A 25,342-nucleotide genomic window follows, 5' to 3' on the forward strand; every position below is an offset into this window, starting at 1 on the left:
ACACGAGGACCACTTGTAAATATTTTCTGTCGTACAAATAAAGTTTTCAATTTCTTTGTGACGTTGCATACTACGTCGTGTAGAACTAACTACTGCGCATGCGCGCGTATTTGGGCCACGTGAAGGCAACATGGGCGACAGACGAGTTCAACTGGACCAGTCACAGGTAAAAAGCGTTTTTTTTAATCAATTAAATCCGTTTTGGCCAATGAGCTCATCAGCTTTCCTGCTTGGTTGACTAATATGTTTATGGATTGATCAATAGTAACCATAATATCAGGGTTTTCGCCTACTTGTTATCTCCGAAGCTAACCCACCGGGCAAGTCTTAACTTGATAAATGTCGGCCTCGCATAAAAGTCTTGTATGACCATATTATTAAACCACGTGATTATTTATCTTAGGTGAAAAGGGCCGTTCTAGCCCTGCAGGCTTTCCTCAAAAGCAAGTCGGCCGGAAAAAAACTGTTCACGGACGAATCTCAAAAGGTCAGCATACTTTTCACTCTATGGACGATCCCCAAGGAGGCGCAGACCATTCGGATGTGAGTGTTTTCTTTTTTTAATCAGGTTGTTGTTTATTACGCTACACAACGTGCAGCGAAATGGCATGCAAGTTGTAAAGTTCCCGTATGTATTCTCTGGATCTGCACTGCATCAACGATAGCATTACTCAACCGCCCCCCCCCCCCAATGCATTAAATAGTTCATAATTCTCTGGTCCTCAGTCCATTACCACATGGCCAACGCGCAGTCTCAGGGGACGTCTGCCTATTCACCAGAGATGAGCCCCAAATGACCGTGGACCAAACCGTGAGGTTTTACAAGAAATTGTTGGAAGAGAGGGGAGTTAAAAATGTCACTGAGGTAATCATAATCACTTCTCAAAGTCCTTATGAATCAGACTAGAATGACATGAACAAATGTCATTCTATCTTTTTCAGATAATCCCCTTTAGGGTTCTGAAGACGGAGTACAAGCCATTTGAAGCTAAACGACGCCTACTGGGGAATTTCAACATGTTCCTCTCTGATGGCCGCATTCGACGCCGTCTCCCTTCGCATCTCGGGAAGCACTTTTACGAGAGGAAGAGGTCAGATTAACAAATTAAAAAGTACATTTCCCCTTAGATTTTATTTTCCCTTGAAATATTCATATACATTTTTTTTGTCTCCATACATCGAAACTACTGTTTATATTGCGTCAACGCAGCAACTTAAGTTTCAGGAGACATGTTGATAACTTTTGCTTGTTTCTAGGGAGCCACTCGCAGTGAACCTGCAGAGCAAACATCTGGCCAAAGACATCCAAAAGGTGGTCCAGGGTACCAGCGTGAAAGTCAACAACAAGGGTTCCTGCTGGTGAGTTTAAAACGTCTGCTCACATCCGTGGAGTCGCTCTCTACTGCTTTGATACACACTAGCTAGAACCAAGCTGGCATGTAATAGTTGACGTTGTGTACTTGGACCAGACGTTGTCAATGATGTGTTTTTCAGCATGGCGTGTGTTGGCCACATTGGAATGACAGCTGATGAGTTGATGGAAAACATTGAGGCGGCTGTCCGGACGGTGGCGGAGAGAATACGCATGGTTAGTAAGCAACAATCTCCATGTTATTTATTCGCGAATCCTTCACTTGAATTCATGGCGACTAATGAGAGCAGAGGTCGTTGTTTGATGTCATTCACATCTTTCCACATGCACTCCTTTTGTCTAAATTTCCGTTCTGCTTTTTTTGTAGAAGGGACCAGTAATGAAGATTATCCACTTAAAAACTGAGAGATCTGTGGCCCTTCCCATCTACAATTCGGGCCTGAGCCACCTCACCCAGCTCAAAGCAGCGACGGTGAGAACCGATTAGAGCTCAAATGTTTTCAAATGCAGTGTAATAACCGCCGTGTGTTGCATGTCAGCGGTCGGCTGCTGAGGAAACTCCAGAGGACACAAAAGAAACCTTTGCAAAGGTGAATAAGGGAAAGAAAAGGAAGATGGAGAAGGTGGATGACGAAGAAAAGGAAGATGATGAAATCCCCCAGCTGGTCCCCATAAAGGTTGAGGGCAAAAAGGCTCAACTGCAGGTTGGTGTTGCACACAAGAACTCAACTTCTTGTCAAAAAGCATTTTTGACATTTTTTTTCCCTCCTCTCTTCTCTTGTCACAGCGCAAGAAAAACAATCCTGCTGATAAGAAACACTCAAGCATACTGCTCAAAATGACCAGGAAAAGTGGCAGGGCTCCCAAACCAAAAAGAAAAGCAAAAACACAGAAAGTGAAATGATTTTGTTTCGGGACACGTCGCGACATTTTGTCAGATTGTCATTCTATTCACATCTCAACTTTGTTGTAGTATGTTGAGTTATCAGCCGAGTCAGTTTATAAATCCGTTCTCAGAATAAAGTAAATTGTCAAACGTGTTAATCTCTCCATCCATTGCACAACTTGCACCTCCCCTAAAAAATTAATGATAAAATTCACAAAAGTTTAATCCAGTCACCTGACACATTCCTACGAATATCTACTTGTGGCAAGCCACAAGTAAGAAATTTGCATTAAAGGGTTAAGAGAAGATCTTTAAAAAAAAAAAAAAAAAGACATGCATAAATGAAATTCAAACGTGGCCCTTGACCGCATGTTTGCCTATCCTTGCATTCGACTAATTGTCATGATCGTACCGAACGCTTTTACACCTCCCAAGTGCCTCAGCCTCGTTTGCTTTCGAGCAACTTATGTCATCCGAGCTGTGCACAAGTAGCAGCTGTTATGTGCGGCGATGAGTCCATTGTCAGTGGGATGCTTTTCAGGCTTGTGCAGCTGCTGTACTTCTCGCAGAAAATTGCAATGCTTGTCATGGCTTTGCATCTTTTAACACTTTGCGGTTTCTAGTGATGTAGAAGGGTTTGGCAAACTGAGTTGTTTTTTTAAAATATCTCTTTAAAATATATAATAGTTTTACATAATTTTTTTTATGTCAAGTCAAATCAATCATTTATTTTCATTGAAACAATATGAAGTCAATGTACGTATTACATTTTCCCACCTGTGCAGCAAGGTTATTATAATTAATAAAAACCAACAAAATAACTAAAATATTGAAATAAGAAATTAATGAATGAAATAAAAACAAGATTGGCCCCACCCAAATAAAAAAGAATCAACTGAAACTACATCTTACGTTAGTAAAACTAAAAATGTCCTAATATAAATGCGCTCAAGTGGATCTTTTTCAATGTATTAATTTTAATATTTCTGAATTCCTGTCAGAACGATTGTTTGAGAATTATAGTTTTAGACATTTTTTTTTTGCCATCAGGCTCTTGACAAATACTTAATTTAAAAGAAAAACTAAACTTAAAAAAAAAAAAAAAATTAAATAAATAAAAAAACCTTCATGAACATGCTCTAAAAACTAAAATAAACAAAATATACTGCAGTGCCGTAGAATATGTTTTGGTGAAACATGAGTATGAGGACGTGTGTGATGGCGCTGTCATTGGGTGTGTGTGTGTCTTGTCCATTCATCCACGATGAGCTGTTCGGTGTGGGTGTGGTGCAGGGCCATCTGGAATTACAGCGTTCTGGACAAGCCCATGACAGATGATAGTGTTCTCGAGCGGGAAGTGGCTGCGTTCGGATGATTCTGATAGTCAGCGGTTAAGTCATGATTACAAATTTTTAAGCCCGTAAGACATTTTTTGTGGACACGATGGATGGATATGACGAAACGACGTTTTTTGATGACTCTCGTCGCTTGTGTCCCAACTCTGATTGCGGCACGGTGGCTTCAGATTGGTCCTATCTCCACAAGTCCATCATCTCCATCGTGATGGGGTCTCTGATGTCGGCCGCGGGCGTGGTCCTCTTCCTGCTGCAGTTCTGGAAGGTGGTGCAGGCGGGACCCGTGGCCTCCGCCTGTGTGTCCGTGGGACTGATGTTCGTAGCGGTGGGCTTGGTTTGGATCCCGATATTGAAAGAGAAGAGGAGGCGTCGGTGCTACGATCAAGTGGCTTGACCATGACGACGCACGTTCATTCATGGCGTTCACCGCTTTCCTCTTCCCGACTTTGGCCAACAGGAGGACTTTGTTCTGGAATGGTCGTCATGGCTGATATTAGCTACTGACGATATAAACGTGAGCAAAAATATTGCGGTATCACAGCTCTAAAATTACCCTTTATTTTATTTTTTTTAAATATTGAGGTGAATAAAAACAATCCATTTTATTTTTTAACAAAATAGAATATTTGGGACAGTAAAAAATGTGTACTGTATTCGGTTCACTCATGACCTTGGGGCTAACTAGTACCCACGGGTGCATTTTTTTTTTTTTTTTTTTGTGGAAGGTGCAATGCACATCATTGCAAAAAGGCCTCCCATTTTTTGCGTCCTTTCCTCTTGCTCCCGCCTTCCTCCTCCTCCGTGTGCAACTGTTCACCCCTCCCCCCTCTGCTCGCCAATTGGATATAATTAACTTAAAATAGGCAAGCTCATCTACTCAACTCTGCAAGCAACCAATCAGCAGCTCATTAATGGTAATCGTCCGTATTAGCGGTTCTCAAAACTGACTTTTTCAAGCCACGTCAACGATCAGCCAATGCCTAATCTCAATCACTTAGAATTTTGTGTCAAACAAACGTTGCTGAAACCCGCATTGACACTCCTGTTTTGACTCACTGAGTGAGAACTGGCCTCACGCTGCCTGCACGGAAGTCAGCCGAGGGAACCGCGATACTATCAGTGACTGCGATGATGATTCAACTGTTTTGTTTTTTTTTCCCATGTCAGCTGGCCGGTATGACTTGTTGATAACCACATGCGCACTCTGAACTTCGACCGTTGTTACTGTAGAGCTTGTGAGAGCGACGCATGCGACTCGCAGCCCGTTGCTGCTCGGGCCTCCGCATCTGGATCCATTCTGACGCGAGTTTCTCAAGGACCATGTCGACCTCGGTGCAAATGGAAGCGCCGTTGGAGAGGAGGTACGGTGGAGTGGGCCGCTGCAAGTGCTCTTTCTGGTTCGCCGTGGCCCACGACATCCTCGGCGTGCTCATCATGATGGTGGGGGTGTTCGGCGGCTTGGCCATCCACGACCTTTTCATCTACGCCGGCGCCATCGTCATCTTCCTCAGCCTCATCTGGTGGGTCTTCTGGTACTCGGGCAACATCGACGTGCCGCCCGAGGAGCTGGAGGACGACGTGGGCCTCATCAAGCCGAGGAATAAAGGACTGAGCCGGGTGGTGAGGCGCGTGTCCAACCAGCTCTCCAGCGGGATTCGGAACTCGCTGAGAAAGAATGTCGGATCCACCAGAGAAGGCCCGGCGGGAAAGAGACCCCCGAACACTGAAGCGTCGTCACTCTTCACGATCTATGACAGCAGCATGGCGTCGTCATCAAAGCAACTTGTGAGAGAGACACTTTCAATATGAACTCATTCTTGACATCAGCGTCCAAGCCCGTCATCAAGCCAAGACACTCTAATTTCATAATCTCAAGACATTATTCTTGAATGACAAAAGGTAAACATTCCTTCCTTTCACCCATGTCATTTTATTTATGTTGATGCTTCAATCTTGGCGATCTCTTTTTTTTTTTTTTTTTTTTTGTCTGACCGTGGTATGCTTCACTTAATTTTGTCCTGACCTTAAAACTGTTCTTGTGTTCATTTGTACTTAGATTTGACTCTAATTGTCGGATTGTACCAATCTGCAAATAAAGTGATGCGCCTGTACAAAAATGTCTCGCCTGAGGGACAGCTTCAGTGACGTCTCATTTTGGTATTTTCCTATCACCAAATGTCACGCAAAAAGATAATGTGCAAAAAAAAAGAAAATGCTGTGATGTTTTGCTCACTTGGGTAGCAGTTGGGATTACTTTTACTTTACTTTGGGTTGAAGATTGGATATGTGCGGGCTGAAGCTGGTTTCCATTTTTGTAGGTTGTGTACTGAAGTTGAAGTAAATGTAATGTGTTGCTTCTTTTTAGAAAATGTTGGGAATAAAAAATTTTTTTTAACCACTACTATATTAGTAATATTAGTATTTCTTGGCACCTGTAGTTCATCAATATGGGCTTTTTTTATTTATTTATTTTTATCCTTTGTTGGTTAAAACATGTGATCCAACATCCTGGGTCAAATCCTCATCCCAATGTGCTGAGTATAAATAACCCAGAAAATCGACCCCATTTTAACCCAGTAATGGGTTAACTATTTCATCCGTTTTAGGTTACTTTTGACTCAGCAGTTTAATCAGTTAGTGGACGAGCATTTAATTGTTCTGCCTGTCACTATGTGTCGGTGGCAAATATATATATATATTTTTTTTAGTAAATCATTTCTTTCGGCACACCTGATGATCTCTCATGGCGCACTAATGTGTCACGGCACTCTGGTTGAGAATCACTGATTTACACACTGTTAATGAATGAGAGGCACGCTAAACCTTCTCTTGGGTTTTTGTTTTCTTTGCTTCTATGCTTGAAAGGGATTTGATGTTCGCTCTGCCATCATGCACGGGTAATGATTAGACAATATTGACCAGATAAGTTCACATGGTCTTATCTGGCTGATAAGATATACATCTTGCACACTTTAACAAAGTTCTCCAGATGATAAAGAGACAGGGATCAGACAGCCTTATTATGAACCACTGTAAATGCGAAATTTAAAGGTTTTATCTTGCTCAAGTAAAATATAACTAAGTGTGTTTTGGGGTATGTGGCAATGTCAAAAATCCACCGTATGCAAACAAGACCCTCAAACAAGCGCAGTTCAGTGGCAATTCTTGAAAATTAGTGGGGGGTGCAGTATTATTTTCATTTGAAATAATTTTCCATTAAATTAGTAAAAAATGATTGAATCCTACTGTGGCCCTGACGTGCATAAAAGTGATGTCATATTGATCAAATGCCAACTGTTACAACAGCATACAAAACAAAATTAAATGGCTAAACAAAACAGAAAAAAGCAAATTAAATTAAAATACACAACAGTAAAAAAACTACAACCAAACAGCTTGGAAAAAAATCGCTAAATAAAACAACAGTAAATTAATGACAACTGCAAATGAAATAAAAAAAGTTTTGAATTGCTGTTCTATTTTTAGGAGTTTGTTGTTTTGTTTAGTAATTTATTTCAGTGTCTTTATATTTGCTACTCTGCGTAACTTTTTCTTGTTTATTTATTTGTTTTTGTTTTCATTTGCTGTTGTATTTAGTTCTTATATTGCAGTGTTTTGAACTTCTGGGCCACCGTAGAATCAAACCTATTAATACAAACAACCATACGGGCAATTTAGTCGTCAGTGAACCGTACGTATGTTTTGGGAATGATTTCTGATTGACTTAAATGCAAATAAAACCCATTACAGTGCAAGGACTATCAAAAACTACGTTTCCCATAAGCACTTGAGCAAGCCCATATGACAGCTGGCCCTTGTCACGTGACACGCACATCGCTCACTCGTCACCAACCCGCTTCCGCTCTTCGCACTGTCACAGTTTGTTATCACATCATGAGAATGGACTCCACGACTTCAATATTGCACTCCGGCTTGTGACAAACGCACTTTTATCAGCTCGGCCTCGTATGGCTCACTCGACGCTTGTACGTCACCACGCGGAGGTCACTCAGCGCCCGCAATTTACCACCGGCAAGGCAAGGCCTCTCCGCTCACCGACAGAGCATCGCTCTTCTAGCCGCGGCGGGGCGGGTCAAGCTCGGCTACGGGAAGCAGCATGAGCCCGGTCCCTCGCGAAGCCTCCACGTTGGATGATTAGCAGCACGAAAAGTGATGAATAACATCGGTGGGGAAGCGTCAAGCTTGGATGTGAATGCGCCTGAGGGTTTGTCGTCACAATGAACGGTAAGTTTTTAGTTCAGTGTTTGGAAAAAAAACAATTTGACATATTTGGACGATTTGAACGGCCGTTTCTGCAAAGTCGTTCCAATATAACCTTCCTTCTTGCAGCATATGTCCATTTAATTTGGCAAACTTTAAAACATATGTATTGTAACGCTGCTGCATTCGAAGATTCATCAGTTATAAATCGCTGACAGGCAGACATACTTTCATTAAATGAATTCTAAACTACCTTTATGTGTTTGCTTCATTTTTCCTAACAAATGTATAAGGTGCTTGAGGATGCAGATGTCACTGCAGTTTTTTTAAAAAGTAGGATTTGTAACATCTAATATTTAAAGCAAACACAATTTTATTAATTTCTGTAATGAACGTTCTCAATTGGGTGCAACAGCTGTAAATAATTTTCTCCCTAATTACACACAAAAAAAGAAAAAGGAAAAGCAAGTGTTTTCTTATTACCTCCTTGTTCATGACTCTTTATTTCCAACAGTTCCTATCAAACGTTTTTACAATAGATTAAAATAAAAATAAAATAAGTGTCCATTAATTAAATAATTCTGACTCCTCTACTTTCCAATTATTACATCATAAGAATTCGCATGCCTCAAAATGTCATTTTGCCTTTGTTCACATTTTGCAGGCACTGTGCAGAGTGATGCCAAGAGACAGAACCTCTTGGAAAGGTTACTCGATGCTGTCAAACAGGTAGGTACAGGTCACCTTTCCAATGTCTGTTTTATTTGTGTGGATATGAGCCCATTACCACAATAAATTCAAGCCATATTTGAGACCAATAACTGTACATTGGTCAGTGTGTGGATGTGATTCCGAATACATTCTCACTAGTACAGCTCTGCTTACCTTTTCACTTCGGCATGATGTGTTGCATCCATCATGTTTAACAGTGAGGTGGGAAATGTGGATGTCTTTCTTAGGTGGGCAGGCACTTCAGAGACAGTAAAGCATTTTTATATTTATTTTATTAACAAAGGCAGTTTCCATTCACAAGTCTCCTGTAGGTTACTGGACTAATGCTACGTGGCAAATTGTCACATATTATGTAAGAATTAATTGTGTCACCTCATCCATTATCATTCATCTCTTGTCTTCCCAGTGCCAAATCCGCTTTGGAGGCAGAAAGGAGATAGCAACAGACTCAGACAGCAGGTTTGAACCGTTTTCCATCTCCAAATGAACATTTTTAGCGACGCACTGTGATGCCTTGAGATAAGAGTATCCTGACGTATGAGCTGTTGTTCCACCCATTTTTTTTTTTTGCTTTGGCTTGTGAGCAAAAAGTCAAATTATGAGCACTGTAGGTTGACACTTAACTCTATCCAAGCAGCACGAGAAAAATAGTTTTTATTTTCGGAAAAGTGGTTTTAAGCTCTTTATTGCCACGCCCAGTTGAGGTTTGTTGTCATAAGAAATATCAAATCATGAGAATTGCAGCTTGTGTATTTAAACAACTTTTTAATTGGGCTATCAAATAGCATCTGTGTCGCAGCATTTTAGCCCTCTCAGGAACAGATATTTGGACACAAACGGTGGAGCAACAAATATAGACAGACAATATGACCGTACCCGCAGAAATATATTGTTATATACTTTGAGTAAGTTTCAAAATGACTTTTGTCAGTCATTATGGAGTGCTATTATTCTTGTAAAAAATACATAACTTTTCTACTCATTTCAAATATGATTTGAGATGCGTGGTCAAAGAGCGAATTAAACTTATCTCAAGGCACCACTGTATTATTGTTTCATGAAAAACTTGATGTGCCACTGTAAAACGAAACCATCCCATCCTCTTGTCTGCAGGGTAATTTGTCTTTGCGCCCAGTTTGAGGCGGTGCTGCAGCACGGCTTGAGAAAGAGCCGAGGTCTCGCCCTCACTGCCGCCGCTCTTAAGCAGGCTGCAGGCTTCAGTAGCAAGGCTGAAGGAGGTAAAGTTTGGATTTTACATGCGTGTTGTATTTAAGTAGAGGTTAAAAAAAATCATCAGCTTTTCAAGACTGTTTTTATATAGCGACTTGATATTTAGTTGGAAGACGTGACATTCGATACCTCAGGTTTCCTTCTTGATCCTATGCTGGGTAAAATATTTTTACTGATACCGATACCAGTATTAGTGCTTTTAAAGTTGGCCCCAAATTGTATTTTGCTGATTTAAGAGATTTGAAAAAAGAAAAAAGGGGATTAATACATGACATTTGCTTGCATATATGTATATATATATAAAAAAAAAAGAAAAAATAAATATATATATATATATTAAATTTTCTTTTCTGCTGTGCCTCATGTGGTTTTCTCATGAGGAAATGTTACTGTATGAATAGCCTCAGGATCCTCTTATCGTCTGGTTGTCGTCAACTGAACTGTCACGCCGTTTGAGGCGCCATTAGTGGCACATTAGCGCATAAAAGCGCATCATATTTAAGAATGCAGTGACAATTCCACAGTAATGGCTACCACCTCATTGGTGACTATTAGCATTTCTAATGTTCTCCTGGCAGTGTAATGAAGCCCAAAACCATCGCAGACATCAATTTCACACCGTGTTTCGGAGCTGTATGCTAATCGTATGCAAATGAGTTGCATTATCCCATTAGGAATCACTCGGTGTTTAAAAATCTCATAAGGTGCATCTTAAAGTTAGCGGTCGTTTGTTAATGGTTATTCCATTTTTTTTCTTGACTGTAGTTAACCATCGAATCGTTGAATACTTTTTTTTTTTTATTACGATCGTCGTAATGACGCCCCCCCCCCCCCCCTCCCTCCAGAGTTCACGTTCTGGTTTTACGTGAAGGAGCATCTCAACCGGCACGAGCTGCAGCGCTTCTACTCCCTCCGTAACATCTCGTCGGAGCTGGGCCGGGGTCGTGCGTGGATGCGCTGCGCTCTTAACGAGCATTCACTGGAACGCTACCTGCACACGCTGCTCGCTGACCGATCACGTCTCGGGTTAGTGTTTCAAGTTTTCTCTATTTTTTGGGTAAAAACGCCATAAACAGTTTGTTGGTGAGCGCAGCAATAAACACGATTATTTATGTACGTCCGCTTTTATGCACTCCCTTGAATTAACTTTGCCGCCTTTCTCTTTTTTAGCGCTTACTATGAAGACTGGGCTTTCATGCTTGATGAAGAGCGAGCGAGTATGCTGCCCACGATGGCTGCAGGTGAGTTTGTCCAATATGTTAATTATATGCAGCTGGACAATTAGTGTAATAGATTGTGCACGTGCTTTATTGCCAACAATTTATTGCCTTATTTTAGTTAACCAATCAAGGACTGAGTGAGAACATTTGCAAAGTCCACTACTTTTTTTTTTTGACTTTCAATTCACTTGCATCTACTGACGGCCACTTACAGACAAGTGGAATTAAGGAAGTAAACGAAACGAGACCAGACATGACTTGTGCCGCAAGTCTCACAAGAGCTTAACATAACTATGTTTTAATAAATAAAGTTCTTCATGTTACATCGCAATTCAAACAAAGTACTGAAGTGCCGTGATGAATGAGGGGAACTAGTCCGAACCACTTTTCTGTTGGGTACTAAATATGATTCCTCATTTTGCTCTTCCCCTTTGAACCATTGATAAGCACCAGCTAGCCGAGGACAAACTTTAAAAAATTACGAAAATGTTGCACTACAGCTTCTCTCACTGTGTGCCAAGCAAGCGCTTTGAGGAAGTTCAAAAGTTGCATCCGTCTTAACAAGAACACTGTAATGACTTTTCCCCACTCGTGCCTCTCTGCAGGTTTAAACTCCATCCTCTTCGCCATCAACATCGACAACAGCGACCTGAACGGGGGGCCGACGAGAGGCGGAGGCTCCACCATGACGCACCTCCTCAAGGAGTCAACGCAGGGCATCGGCAGCTTGTGGAAGGAGTCCACGCAGGGCGTCAGTAGCCTGCTTCGAGAGATCAGCACCGCCACCGCTGTGGTGCCGGGGTTCAGCCCCCGGGTGGATGGAGCCTCGGATCCACTACCCGTCCTGCCGCGTAGCACCTCTGCTGGTAGGCTGTGTTACGAGTTTGAAAACTCTTCAAGTGTGTTTTCATACCAAAGAGGGATTTTTGCGATTCCCCCCTCCCAAAAAAAATCATTGTCATATTTATGCTGCCAGTCGTGTACTGATAAAAGGGGGGAAAAAAACATCCCACTCCTGTGTGCAATCTTGTACCACTAACTAGATTTATAAGAAAGCACCACGCCTAAGGAAGAACAACGAATCAGAGACAGAAGGCGTGACTGAAAATGTGTCAGATCATTTGCCGCGCACTCGCGACACACTCATAACCAGCCCACCTCTGCAGCTTTGCGCTCACCTGATATTGTTGGCTTCAAGAGCTTTGCTGAATCATTGGCAGAATAGCCACAAAAGAGACATTTTCTGACAATTAGGCAAAAGAATAGCTCAATAAAGCAGATTCAGAAGCGATTATAGTTATATTTCTGATCAACAGGTGTGTGAATTATACTTTCTGAAATACTTTTTAAAGCTTCAAAGTCCGTACAATTTGGCTAACATTGGTCTCTTTACTGTGCTAATGCTAACTTAGTATTGCAAATTAATGCATTTCTTCTTAAAGCGGATATGAAAAACATTTCAGCCGTGCAATATCAATTCTTTTCTTGATCTTCCCCCTTTAAGTGAGGCAATTCAGTTTGAGTGATGCTGCACAGAAAAAAATCAGATTGTAATCTGGCCTCTTTTTTTTTTTTTATGCTCCCTCGCACACTGAAGTATTTTTCCGCATGAACATCACTTAAGTTTTTTAATGTTTTTTTATTTTAGCGTTTTTTGTTACAGATTACTCAAATTAAAGTTATGTGAGGAAATAACTGATTATTAAAAAAAAAAACATGACTAAACATTCAACCGACCACTCTTTTTCATGACGGACGTTTCTCAGCAAACCTTCAGAGGTTTAAAAAAAAAAATCTTTTCGATTCCGCGATAATACCCAAACGTTTCCAATTGTTTCTATTAACGTATTTGCTGAACTCAAATCCAAGTGGTGAGTTTCAGCCTGCTCTGTACATGTGACTGATGCATGTGAGTGTCCTCTGACAGGAAATCTTCATTTGCACGCTTCTCCATCCAAATGGTGCAGCGGGTTGTCAAGTCCCCAATGAAGCGTCTAACCTCCCAGACCTTCCTTTTTGACCTCATTTAGCCGTCTGCCCTGTTCCATTCCACTGAGCCCGGCTGACACCGTTTCCCCTCCATGTGTTCTATTTAGCAGCATGAGCGCCACTTAAAATTTTAACTGTGTGGTTGAAAATGGAAGTCTGCCGTTCTTGCAGATACACAGGAGAGATTTTAGACTCCGAATCGGAAGTGTTTTCCACAGTTGTTTTTATAGGATTGGACATTTAAACCTAAATGGGGCCCCAAGTTGTGAATTGGGAATGAGTGACACACTTTCACTTAACTCAAATGTGATTTTCCCCACCCAGATTCCGGGCTAAGGAAGGAGCGGCGGAGGAGAAAGAAAATCACTAACATCATTTCCTTTGACGATGATCTGGAGGGAGGGGCTGAGGATGAGGAGGAGGGCGAGGACGACTTCCCCAAGATTGGCGGAATTAACAAGAGTCACGCCAATCCGGTTCAAAGCAGCGTGGAGGAAGGGATCGATCTCCTGGAACCGTCGTTCCAAGAGTCACCTACTCACAACGGGCTGGATGACGCAGCTGCGCTCACCTGGGTGGGCTCGCCCCATCACTCTCGTACGCCGCCCGTGCAGACGCCTCCTTTGCCGGACAGAAAGAGCATCGATAACGAGGACGAGGATGACGACGAAGATGTGGAGGGAAAATATAAACGCAGAGCACAAATCCAGGATGACGAGAGAAGCAATGAGCAGTGAGTTGTCCAAAAAACATTTTGTCACTCAAAAAGAAAACAAAAAGGTCACTCCCAGCTTGACTAAGTTTGATTTATTTATTTATTTTTTTTTAAGGATGGTGGTGGGAAGTCTGTCCAGCGTGTCCACGTGGAGCCCTGTGCAGGTGCTGATGGACCACAGCGGCTCCGACATCCTCATCCCGCTCAATGCCGCCACCCCACAGCCAGGTAGCGAGCAATCATCTTGCACATACATCACATTTAAAACCTCAAATTGGGGTGGGCAAAGTATGGCGCACGTGCCTCATACTGCCCGCTTTGTTATTCAAACCGGCCCGCTAAATATCATCAAGAGTCCTGTCGTTGAAATAGCTATCAAGCTTTTTTTTTTTTTAAAACTCACATCAAGGAACATTTTTCAAGCCTTCACAGGCCACATAAAATGACAAAGGCCAGATCTGACGCTCATTTCCATCATGTTTCAGTCAACTCCGTGGAGGACTCGGCGGCCTTTCCCGCTCAATGCGAGTCATCAGGACCGGCGGACGATTGCGCTAGCTCTCGGCCACCTGTGAAGTAAGCGTCTCCTCTGCTGTATGTAAGGATGCGTTACGTCGTGAAGACTCTCGTCATTTATTGTGATGCATTTCAGCCGTCTGCTCCACTGCTTTGGCGAAAGCTCGTGAAAAGACGTCAAGTTTGGCGATATTGATGCGCTGGTGTCTTTTCAGTTTGGAGTCCAGTCCGCTGGCGTTGTCCGTTCCGCTCAGCGACACACTGCCAACATCTGCTCTGCCAGATTCCATGACAGTCGGTGAGTATTTGTACACGCCCCCCCCCCCCCCCCCCCCCGCCCCTTTCCTCCCAACCTTGTCTGTCATACAAGCAACCCTTCCGACCATAAAATCGGTGGAATAAATGTGTCGAGATGTCCGCAGTGGTTCCTTGACTTCGAAATGCTATCTCACCGTTCTAGCCCCGCCCCCCCCCCCCCAAAATATTTTGTCAGGAAAAATATCAGTGCCATTGACGGGTATAGAAGCCAAAAATTTTATTCATTTTACCTGGGATGGTAGTGAATGAGTTAATAAAGTCTTGAGAAGCCAAAATTATTTCCGAAAATACCGTTGACAAAATTATGTAAAAAATGGAGGTGGCTAGTTTTCTATATTGTTCTAGATTTGAATACTAACAAACTGGGCAAATAGTAATCTACTTTCGACTTAATATTACAGAACTCATGCCAACTTTTTAGGTAAATGAAAAACACCAGTTCCACTATTTTTATTTTAAAAAAAAATTTGCATTTTCACAATTGCACACACAAAAAGTGTGATCAAGAAATACAATCAAGTACCCTCACAAATAAAAAAAATGACAAAAATAAAATTACAGCAGCCTTCAGTTCACAGAAATATATTCTACATTTATTTAAAAATAATTTTAATTTGAATTTTCACAATTACACATGCACAAAAAAGTGTGATCAAGAAATACAATCAAGTACACTCACAAATAAAAAAATAAAATGACAAAAATAATATTACAGCAGCCTTCAGTTTACAGAAATATTCACCCGCATTTGATAAAGCCGTACTAGTGCACAAAATAGATCAGAGAACAACCTACTTGTTGGTGGAGGGTGACTTCATTCCTTCCAAGCCAGCATTTTATCCACCTGGTGGCACTGCTGGTCCAGTAAATAGGCATCGACAAAAGCTTTGTGGCTTCCAAGGCATCCTTTAGAGGAAATGTTGAGCAACGTCAATGAATGGAAGATTGCAGATGAAAGAAAAAACAAAAAAACTTGATGAGCTGTGTGTGGTTCCGCCGAGTAGATTGGCTAATTTGTACAAGTCCACAGAGCAAAAGAGCGAGCGGGGGATCTCTAAACTTGTTCCACGTAGCAGCAGCTTTAAGTAAACCACCCGTGTCACGTTTTTCGGTGTCGCCGAGCCTCACTGCCTGAGCGCCAATCACACACCGAGAGTTCCCAACTTGTTCTGTTGACCCGAATGAAATCAAGGCAGAACAGATGTTATTTTCCTTTTGATACTCACCTTGTGCTCCTTAACCCACTTTCGTACGACTGAATCGTCAAGACGCTTGTTGTCATGGGAAATAAAAGAACCACTGTGGAAGAAGACAGAAAATAAGCGAATATGTATCGTTCCTAAATTCCGACTTGCGATACACAAACCGATACTGTCCAGTTGCATTACCAGCCACACAATTAGGTACACCAGATCCAAATTCGGGGATCACATCCATTTATCCTTTCTAATGCTGTTAGTGCTTTCGTGTGCCGTTTGACACACACCCCGTTGGAAACGACTGCTTAAATATACGAGGAGAACGGAAGCGTTTATTTCCTCCCGCAAACACACTCATTGGCCACGTCATTTGTAACGTCCCTCTGTGACGACCGAGTGTAGTCTGGCTCTCAAGTCCCTAATGGCTCGTCTCTGGCACCCGCTGTGAACGCGTGGTCGTACCAAAGGTCACTTTTATTTCTGGCTCGCTGATGACAAACTGTATAGACGACGCTCCCCCCCCCCACCACCCCCTCCGTCTTCACCACACCTCCTCCTCATCGGAGGCGGCGGCCCCTCCTAGCCAAACCCGTCCAGCACTTAAGGCCCAGGGCTGCGAGGAGACCTACTTGTATCTGGGGCGACGCGGACACCCTACATTAGTTATGAGAACAGACTAGAGGTTTTTGTAATTTGTAGCATACAAAAAAAGTACTGGGTAGTTCAGTTCTTTGTTTCGTCATTATTTCTGGACATCTTTGCTAAGCCTTTTACACATCGCCAGTACAATTCGAATAATGCCGAGATGCTTTTCACGTCACAAATAATTACAAATTAAGACTGTATGCAGTATTTATCCTGTCGTTGTTACTATTTCGCCCTCCAATGTCTCACACTGTGAAAATTATATTCCGGAAATAGCAACAAACCTAAATTGTGAAAATCTGCACCTCTTGTTCCCTCAAACAGTGCTATAATAATAATAATAATAATAATAATAATATTCCCTTTATTAGTCCCACAATGGGGAAATTCGAGATTCGAACCCAGGCCTCCTGGGGAGACTGGGTCCGGGACGCGGCGCCTTAGACCACTCGGCCATCCTGGCAGCCATAGAGGATGTTTATTTACTCAGTTGCACAGAGTTGAGATCTTGGAAAAGCTTGACAGCAAATCAATGGATGTATATTAGAAATGGTGATGGGAAAATGAAGTTTTTATGAACCACTGAACCATTTGAAGCAATCGGTTCGAAATGGTTCGATGACAATGACATCTGGTGGTGAAAAACTGGAACTGCAGTCAAATATTTTATAGATGCTTTTAGACAGTTAAAAGCTGTTTTTTTCCTGCATACTGAGCGAACAATTTATCTGGTTTCTACTCCAAATTTCAAACGACAAGTAAACCATTCATAAATGCCAGATTATATCACATTACAATAATTCCATTTGCGGTACCAAGCGAAGGAGTGGCAAAGGCAAAATCACGTTTTCACCTTTTATTAATTTGTTTAGTAACGTAACACACCGGTGTATCATTTTTTTACATTGCTCTCACCCTGTGGTGTCTTTTTCAGCGGAGCTGCGACAGGCCATTGTAGCCATGATGAACAGGAAGGATGAGCTGGAGGAACAAAATGGGTATGTTGCGATATACAGCCCTCCTTATCTGCCGCGTGCAAAGCCAAACGTGCATTTAGATGCGCGCATACACATGCATGGTGAGAGCTAAAAGATAACCTTTCCCTTGAATACGGTGTTCTTTTCATCGAGAGAGTGAGGCATTTTTTGTGCTGACGTTGCCACAAACTGATTAGCTTTGTTTTGTTACTAGCGAATTTAAAAGCTGGCACAAAAAAAATAAAATAAAAAGACAGCAAAACACCGCAAATCAGTCGTTTTTCGTATTTTCATATTTGATGAGTTGAATATATCCCACCCATCGTATGAACGTACGAGTTGGCACAAATCCTATAATCTGGGACGGCAAACTATGCGTGTCTACTCCCGTGTTGCATTCAGGGTCCACTCGGTGTGTTTGGCAGGTCTCTTCGTAGTCTGCTGGATGGGGAAATGGAGCATTCGGCGGGTCTGCGGCAGGAGATTGAACTGCTGAAGAAAAAACTGGCCGAGCTGGAAGAGAGGCACACGGCTAAGGTCCAGGCATTGGCCAGGTAAGAAAATTTCAATAAGGCTAAATCACCCTCCGCCTTCTTAGAAACTCATTCAATGCCACCCTGGGTAAAATTGTTTTTTTGGGGGGGGCTTCTATACCCGTCAATGGCAGTGAATGAATTACGTAGTTTACATTTTTAATACTGGAGCTGAATAAAAAAAAAAATGGAGTTACGTTACCAGGTGTTCTACACTCCCACTCCACTGTAACGTAACTGTGACGTAATATAACTCCGGCCGTGACGTAATCAGACCCCCATCGTGTCAAGGCCAAAATGTATAGTGGATATAAAAAGTCTACACACCCTGATTGAAATGCCAGGCCTGGGTGATAGTAAAATGTAATGAGACCAAGATGAATAATTTCAAAGGTTCCCACCATTAATTGCAATTCAAGGGGGGAGGGGGGTGTCTTTGGAGCTTACGTAAAAGTGAACTGAAAAAATGTGGTAGCGCAAGTGTCGCCCTCTTAAACTGGGGATGAAAAAAATCAAATTCATGTTCGCTGAGAGGCAGAGCAAACCTGCCACCGTTTTGGGTGCCTCTGATTACCCCCCAAATAAAGCTCAGGTGATGTTTTTGTTCTGCAAAAGATGCAATTTTCCGCCTTGGAAGAACTGAACTAAGTTTCAAAGACTAAATAAATTGACGATAATAATCACTTTGCACATTTCACCAATTTTACGAATAATCGATATTACGATGAATACATTTTTTGGGGGGGATCAATTCCAATGTGATATTTTAGTGAATTATTTAGTTCAGCATTTGTTTCTTCATTTTGTCACAATCATCTTTTTGATGCATTTACTGCTCTTGAAAGCAATCTTGAAATCCTTTTAAAAAACGAATATGCAAGACCGCGGCACTAACTTTCACGCAAGTTTTCTGCTCGTAATATTAAAAAAATAAATGAATAAATCTCACCTCTTCATAAAGTAGTTGCCCCCGTGCAAGCTTTAATGTCATTACTTCCACTCACAACTACCCACGTGAGCCTTTTGCATTTCAAACCCCGTGCCTGTGATTTAAAGCGAGTGAATCACACACTCGATGTTACATCAGCCAAAGGAGCCGAAGATCATACGTCGCGAGCTACATAGACTCGAGTGATTTCCCTTTTCCACTCTTTTTAAGATTCACGCCTCATTACGTAGTGAGGGATTTTTTATTTATTTCTTTTTTTAAATAGGCCGCAAACCTGCCATGGAAGTTTTGTCGTCTGTCAGTCGCTCTATCTTGAAGCTTTGGAATCATTATTGATTATTCTGCTTGGCTGTAAACAGCAAAGGGTGCAAATAATTCACATGCAACTGATTTGCTGTCTAAAAATGTACATTTAGAAACAGACTCAAGTAATAATTCAATGATGGTTGGATTGGTCTTTACCTGAGCCCCGAGCAAATGTGATGTCGACAGAAGTGACAAAATGGCCGCCATCTGAGATTGATAAAAACAGATTGATATGATGAAGGCAGTCATTTTAGAGTAATAGGAGAGCTTCTCCTATCCAATTGCAATCAATATCTTAAAAAAAATGAAGAAGAAAGTAAAGCGTGGTCTGAATGATTAATTACGGCACAGTTGTCAAACCCGAGGCTCGGGGGCCAGATCTGTCCCGCCACATCATTATATGTGGCCAAAAAAGGCAACTCATGTGTCAGAACGTTTTTTTTTTTTATTATGAGTCCGATTACACACGTTGTCATGCGAGCAGAACTGTCAAGAGTTAAAGGCGAACAGTGTTGTTGCGAACGTCTCCTCGACAGTCGCCAGGAAGCCGACAAGCATCTCCGCGACAACATGACATTTGTCCACAACGGGACTAAAACCGTGACAAGCCGACGTCATCACAGTTGCTTGCGAAGTGTCATTTTTTTTCAATAAACAATGGAACTATATGGCTTTGATTACATTTTGCTTTTCAATTAGTCAATCTAAGCACGTCTGTTTCCGATTCCTAGAAGTCAACCAGAATTAATTCCAGTTAAGCAGATCGGCGGCTGCAAATGTTTCCCGTTTCATTTTTTTTTTTTTTAATGCTTGGTGCTCATTGTTGTTGTCGGTGCCTGTGAATTCCGTTTTAATTTGTTTCAGTACGCTTTCGCTCAGTACATCTGCTCCCCACTGTTGTCATTGATTAATAGGCGGTCCGAACCCAGTTATTTTGTCTTGTATCCTGAGGTCATTGATTCGTTGCCACATGGGGTAGCTCACTTGTCAAGCTTGCCTGTTGGGTAAGCTACTCAGACTTTCTACACAAGACATTTCCGATGTGTCGCAATACTATAACTGAAGAAGAAAAATAATATTAAATTACACCAATGATAAGTCGTGAGGGCTGGTAATTTGGCACGGGAAATGTGGGGTGTTCAGAATTCCATTCAGGGTAAATCCACCCTAATTTAATTTAACATGCTAATGTCACCTCTTAATTGTTTACATTCCAGCAGCACTTTCCAGGTTTGATTCGGCTGCAAACCCGAGCTCAGCATTTTTAAGAGGGCACCGCGTCAACTTTTTTTTAATATGTGCTGATTTTCGCTATTGACACGGCACGTTTTAATGGAGCGGAAAGAGCGGGCGAGGTAGAGATGGCCCTGTGGCCCACGTCGCTCTCGCCGCAGGTGACTGTGACATGCAATGTGCATCTCCGACTCACAAATCCTATTCTGTCGTCAGCGGCAAAATCTCAAGTGCCGCTTTTCCTCCTCAGCCAAATCTGTCTCGATCAATAGTGGCTATAAATACCACCAAAGGAGCAGCTAGCCACTGAATCGGGGCTGGAAGCTGTCAGTATCATTCAGCGAAGGAGGCTACTGGCAGCGGTTGCTACCTCATCTATACCGCCATCTTTTGTGATTCTCTCACTCATGGTGAAGAGGGGGAACGTTGCAGAGTCTGATGCTAAGAAATAGCACTTTTTAAACATGTGTTAAGTATGCACTGTGTTGCTATCTGACGTAGCGGTCAGCTTATTGCTAAATTTCAATAAATCATAATGGCATGATGTTAATCGATCCATCAGAGGATTGCACTCCTTTTCTCCTCAATTGCGTCACGGCAAAAAATGATCAATAATCAATAGTGCACAATCAACGGATTATAACGCAACCTTTTTTCAAAAAGCAGCTGGATTTGCTGGAGCCAGTGGTCATTGAACAGTTTTCCACCAACCTTCGACAAGGATAAGAGGGATTTCTGCCAGCTATATTATCGATTAAGTTATCAACAAAGGATCAAAAGTAAAGCTTATATCAAAGTCTTCATCCATTCATTTTCTCGCTTGTCCTCGTTCGGATCGCGACTGAGTAGGGGGGCCCATCTCAACTGATTTTGGGGAGGGAGGCAATCACTAGAGGAAACCCCTCAATCCCAGCATTTTTCTGGATTTGGTCTGATTTTGCGAGGCCAACAAAATATTCTGTTCTAATGCTATACAAACACAGAGCTATGACGCAAAAAAACAAAAACAAACGCTAAGACGTATAAATACGTCTTTGGGAGGCAGGGACTGCGTTTTTTTACCATTAACATTTTTAAGAGTATTCAAAGAACTTAAAATGCCTTCTCTTCCTCGAGCTGTCACCTTACCATGATTCAGACGTTTGCGTATCCCAACAAACCTTAGCGCTAGCTTGCCTCTCATAGGATCCAGACCAGACAAAGCTGTGCTTTGTATCCTGGAGCTCCTCTTTCCAAACCCTCGGGGGGGAAAAAGCTTTCTCCCTGGGGCCTTCAATTCTATGTGACATCGACTTGAAAGACTAAATGTCGTGAACAAGCTTTATGACAAGGATAAAACTAGGCAAGCACAGACAGAACGGAATATGCTAGCAAAACATGCTAACTCCACACAGGAAGGCCCGGATCGCATTTTATAAATTTATAAAATCTATTCATGAATGTAAAAAAAATCAAAGCGGTTCAAGTCTCATTAGTACAAGCTCATAAATATTGCCAAGTATTATAATTATTCGTAGTTATCCGTGTACAATTGAACTGCGAACGACGAGCTCATTTTAAATCGTAGCATTTTGTTGAAGCTTTTTCGAGGTGCCCAACAAACCTGTTGTTTATATGAACACACCACATCTGCTCAGTCAGTGGGAAAAAATAAATAAATCTGCCATAAAAATAACTTGTTATTGCCTGGACATCTGTCTGTCAATGTGACAGAAATTTGAGTGAGCTTGATGATTTTTTTTTTTTTAACACAATTTTTATCGGCTTTGATGACTAAGAAGAAAGATTTTTTTCATTTTTTTACTGATACAATTTTTTTTCTTGCAGTTGGAAAATATGCATATGGCCAAAGTACTCACTTTCCAAATAATTATGCACATAGTGTAGGCTAGTACACCCTTGAACTTTTTTTTTTTTTTTTTTTTTTTTTTTTTTTCCTTTGGAGAAATGAGCGGTAAATTGCACTCTGGAGCATTATTCAGTGACATGCGTCTCGGAAGGTGTCTTTGTACCTCTCCCTTATTACTTCCAAATAAAAGCAGAGCATATCCAAAGAACAGCCAATTTGCTGTGTTTATTGTGCATTAAGACAACTCTGAAGCATGGAAATAAAAGTGTTGAGGGAGATGCGGAAGAAAAACATCATTTGAGGGGTTGGACTCAACTTTGACAATTACTGTAGGTTGTTTAAATTCAACTCCCATTCTTGATTAATTATTTCTCGTTTAAGGTCTTCTAAAAACTTGACCCTTTTTATCTGCCCCTCCCCCTCCCAAAAAAAAAATAAAATTATTGCGTATCTTTCGAATGAATAGGATTTCTCCGGCTCAAAGTTTCTTACTTAACTTACTGTTATACTTCCAAGAGTGCGACGTTCACAAGTGTATTTCTAGGTCAAATTATTTCCCCGGATGAGTTGGTGGCTCATCCCACATCAGCAAGCCAAGGGATGCGGTTTCCAAGTCTTTATTTATTTATTTATTTATTTTTTTGCCCCAAAGACGAGCTCATTTGCGTTTTTGAGTCTCTTAGAGTAAGACTTCTAGGTTGAGTAGATCAGCCAATCAAGAATCAGCAAAGCATTTTGAAATTTCATTGAAGTTCATTTTAGACTTATGATAATGATCGGTCATCTTGAAAGGTTGATTTTATTTATTTTTTATTGGTTTTGTTGAAAATGTCGCCGTAGCCACACTTGCACAGTATGGTGGCAATATCATACCCAGACCCAAACTCAATTGAAAATGTAAAAAAATGTTAGTTGTACATACATAGTGTTGCTCATTCTTTTTTTTTGACGATAACTAAATGTTCTGACTTTTCACTCGTCCCACAAAAAAAACAAAAACAACCAAACTATTACCTTTGTGATTGTGATGTGTGACTAGAAATACTCAAAGAAAATACAGTCAAGTAGCAGAAAGACCACATGAGTCACAAAACCCTTTCTGACATTTAAAATGAAGAATACGTTGCACACACACTACACATTTTTCTTTTTTTAACTTATGCAATCGTGGAGATAATTCTTCTCAGGTTGTCGTCCTGTTAAGCGCGCTGCATCCATGCAGCCTGAGAATGAGCAGTCTGCAAGAACACCGCTTGAGGCCAGGATTTAACGATCGATAAAATGGTACCTTTCCACTAATTAATGTCACACATACTGTCTTCTCATGCCAAATTCTGAGCCGCATAAAAGTTGGAAGTAAGTATCCAAACATAGACTCTGTTGAAATAAAGTTCTTCCGTGACTTTATACGTCATAGCTAAACGCAGAGAAGTATTTATAATAATCGGTAGTATACGTCTGCTCCGTGGGTTTCCATAACATAAAAATTTTTCAATTGTACTTATTTAATTGAAAGTTATTTTAGCAGGGAGTGTTTTACGCCTTAAGGCCTCGTTTTATTAGCTTGCACTCTTCACCAAATGTTACCAATTAAAAGATGATCATCATAATTAGGGTGGATTCTTAACTCTTTAAGTTAAGGACCAATAATTCGGCCTTTTTTTTTTTTCTATTAGCGGCTACATTTGCAATTTATGCGCATGCTTCAACTCACGCTGTGTCTTGAATCACACATCAGCAGAAAACATTTCAGTGTTTCGAGGATCAATAATTCAACAAAACGGGTTCATTATCGGGCCACTGAAAGCAACTGCAACAACAAAAAAAATACAACCGCGGCGAGGCAGCAGCGGTTTGGTATTGTTTCTTTCGATAATCGTTTATTCACGGAAGGGGACATTTGCTGTAAATAAAAGATTAGCGGATCAAACGGGACACACCAAAAAAAAACAAAAAAAAACTGACTGGGAATGTACTTTGGCGGAGTCGCTTAAATTGTGGGGTGCTGTTAAATGTTTGACGCAGGCTGTCATGTTGTAAAAGTAAATGTCACGTTTTATTAGGAAGCCCCGCCCCCCCCCCCCCTCCCTCAGGCGGGTCTCACTTCTACGCTCAACTGCTCTGGTAAACAATCAGTGCATTTTTTCAGTGGTCAACAGTCTGAAAGAAACTCAGTTGGATGGAATCACATGTCAAAAGTTACGCCGATGAAAATCGATCTCTGTAAATATTCGATTCCCCGCCCCCTCCGATACTAATGCTCCATTTAGTGTTTCAATTTCAACATTGGCATGACAGTCAAAATGAGTGTTTCAAGATCAAATGTTTGAAGAAAGAGAGCTGTTTAGAGCTAAGCGGCCAAATAGTCTCTCTTGTTCATGATTGGTTTATTAATGAGTAATAGCTTTGAAAGGAATTTGCAACAGCTCGGCCCCTGCGCGCTCAGACGCGGATATCTGCTCGCTGGTGTTAACGTCAGACTTGAGACTCATTCTCACCAGAATGAGACACATTCCAATATCTGTGTAAGTGGACGACTCGGTTTCCCCTGTCAACGCACACATTGAGTGGAGCGGTGTGTATTCAATATAATTTAATCAAGCTGGAACAACGCCTGAGCCGTGGGCGGGTCTGATAACGGCGGCGCGGACGACTCGGCGCGGAGCTCGTCGTGCGGATGCTGGAGGTCTCCGTGCCGGCGGCGCCTTTGTTGGCGGGGAATGAGGTCTGATAAGCGGGGCAACAAAAATCACCCGTGGAGAATTAGAGAAAAGGAGGGCGGGGGTGGGGGGGGGCAGTGGCAGTGGAGCAAGACAAAGGCTGTTAAATTTAACTGGCAAGGGCATAAAGCCTCACACCAACTCTGATTGATTTCAACCCCAAGTCGATGATGTTCCGCCTGTTACAACTTGTAAAGCGACTCTTTCGCACTCACTTTGTGTCTGCTTGCTCGGCCCCAAAACAAATCACCGCCTCTGCTCCACTGCTCTTGAAACGATATACTTTCATATGCTTAGCACACAACTCTGATAAAGTTGGACTGAGAAGTCAGTGTTTATATTGGCACTGACGTGCCGTAGATGTATGGGGTGTAGGA

General features: G+C 41.7%; 3 protein-coding genes across 7 annotated transcripts in view; all 3 read left to right on the forward strand.

The window, feature by feature from the left end:
• Positions 1–3: 3 nt before the first annotated feature.
• Positions 4–2,412, forward strand: rsl1d1 (ribosomal L1 domain containing 1). The gene is made up of 9 exons (XM_088284494.1): positions 4–166; positions 404–543; positions 727–865; positions 943–1,091; positions 1,258–1,359; positions 1,495–1,588; positions 1,740–1,844; positions 1,912–2,076; positions 2,160–2,412. The coding sequence occupies exons 1-9, from the start codon at positions 131–133 to the stop codon at positions 2,274–2,276; spliced, it is 1,047 nt and encodes a 348-aa protein (XP_088140620.1). The 5' UTR covers positions 4–130; the 3' UTR covers positions 2,277–2,412.
• Positions 2,413–4,765: 2,353 nt separating this feature from the next.
• On the forward strand, positions 4,766–6,014 carry LOC148317293 (transmembrane protein 238). The gene has a single exon (XM_088284811.1). The coding sequence runs from the start codon at positions 4,862–4,864 to the stop codon at positions 5,420–5,422; it is 561 nt and encodes a 186-aa protein (XP_088140937.1). The 5' UTR covers positions 4,766–4,861; the 3' UTR covers positions 5,423–6,014.
• Positions 6,015–7,462: 1,448 nt separating this feature from the next.
• The window catches only part of snx29 (sorting nexin 29), a 153,441-nt gene continuing 135,561 nt past the window's right edge, over positions 7,463–25,342 (forward strand). For all 5 annotated transcript variants that reach the window (XM_088284001.1, XM_088284002.1, XM_088284003.1 and 2 more), the window contains exons 1-13: positions 7,463–7,858; positions 8,499–8,563; positions 8,973–9,025; positions 9,680–9,804; positions 10,642–10,822; positions 10,967–11,037; positions 11,622–11,882; positions 13,330–13,738; positions 13,836–13,948; positions 14,206–14,296; positions 14,452–14,534; positions 17,333–17,396; positions 17,801–17,929. In XM_088284001.1, the coding sequence (XP_088140127.1) occupies positions 7,852–7,858; positions 8,499–8,563; positions 8,973–9,025; positions 9,680–9,804; positions 10,642–10,822; positions 10,967–11,037; positions 11,622–11,882; positions 13,330–13,738; positions 13,836–13,948; positions 14,206–14,296; positions 14,452–14,534; positions 17,333–17,396; positions 17,801–17,929 (1,652 nt within the window). In that variant the 5' untranslated portion in view covers positions 7,463–7,851. The remainder of the gene's footprint in view (positions 7,859–8,498; positions 8,564–8,972; positions 9,026–9,679; positions 9,805–10,641; positions 10,823–10,966; positions 11,038–11,621; positions 11,883–13,329; positions 13,739–13,835; positions 13,949–14,205; positions 14,297–14,451; positions 14,535–17,332; positions 17,397–17,800; positions 17,930–25,342) is intronic.

The sequence above is a fragment of the Idiotropiscis lumnitzeri genome, chromosome 20, assembly GCF_059441095.1.
Source record: "Idiotropiscis lumnitzeri isolate Australia: NSW breed Sydney's pygmy pipehorse chromosome 20, RoL_Ilum_1.0, whole genome shotgun sequence".
Taxonomy (NCBI): Eukaryota; Metazoa; Chordata; class Actinopteri; order Syngnathiformes; family Syngnathidae; genus Idiotropiscis; species Idiotropiscis lumnitzeri.

Excerpts from the sequence above, each read along its gene's own strand:
- LOC148317293 (XM_088284811.1), top strand. The coding sequence starts at position 4,862 with ATGCGACTCGCAGCCCGTTGCTGCTCGGGCCTCCGCATCTGGATCCAT.
- rsl1d1 (XM_088284494.1), top strand. The coding sequence starts at position 131 with ATGGGCGACAGACGAGTTCAACTGGACCAGTCACAG. Across the intron at positions 544-726 it reads GAGGCGCAGACCATTCGGAT|TCCATTACCACATGGCCAAC; the intron begins GTGAGTGTTTTC and ends TCTGGTCCTCAG. Across the intron at positions 2,077-2,159 it reads GCAAAAAGGCTCAACTGCAG|CGCAAGAAAAACAATCCTGC; the intron begins GTTGGTGTTGCA and ends CTCTTGTCACAG.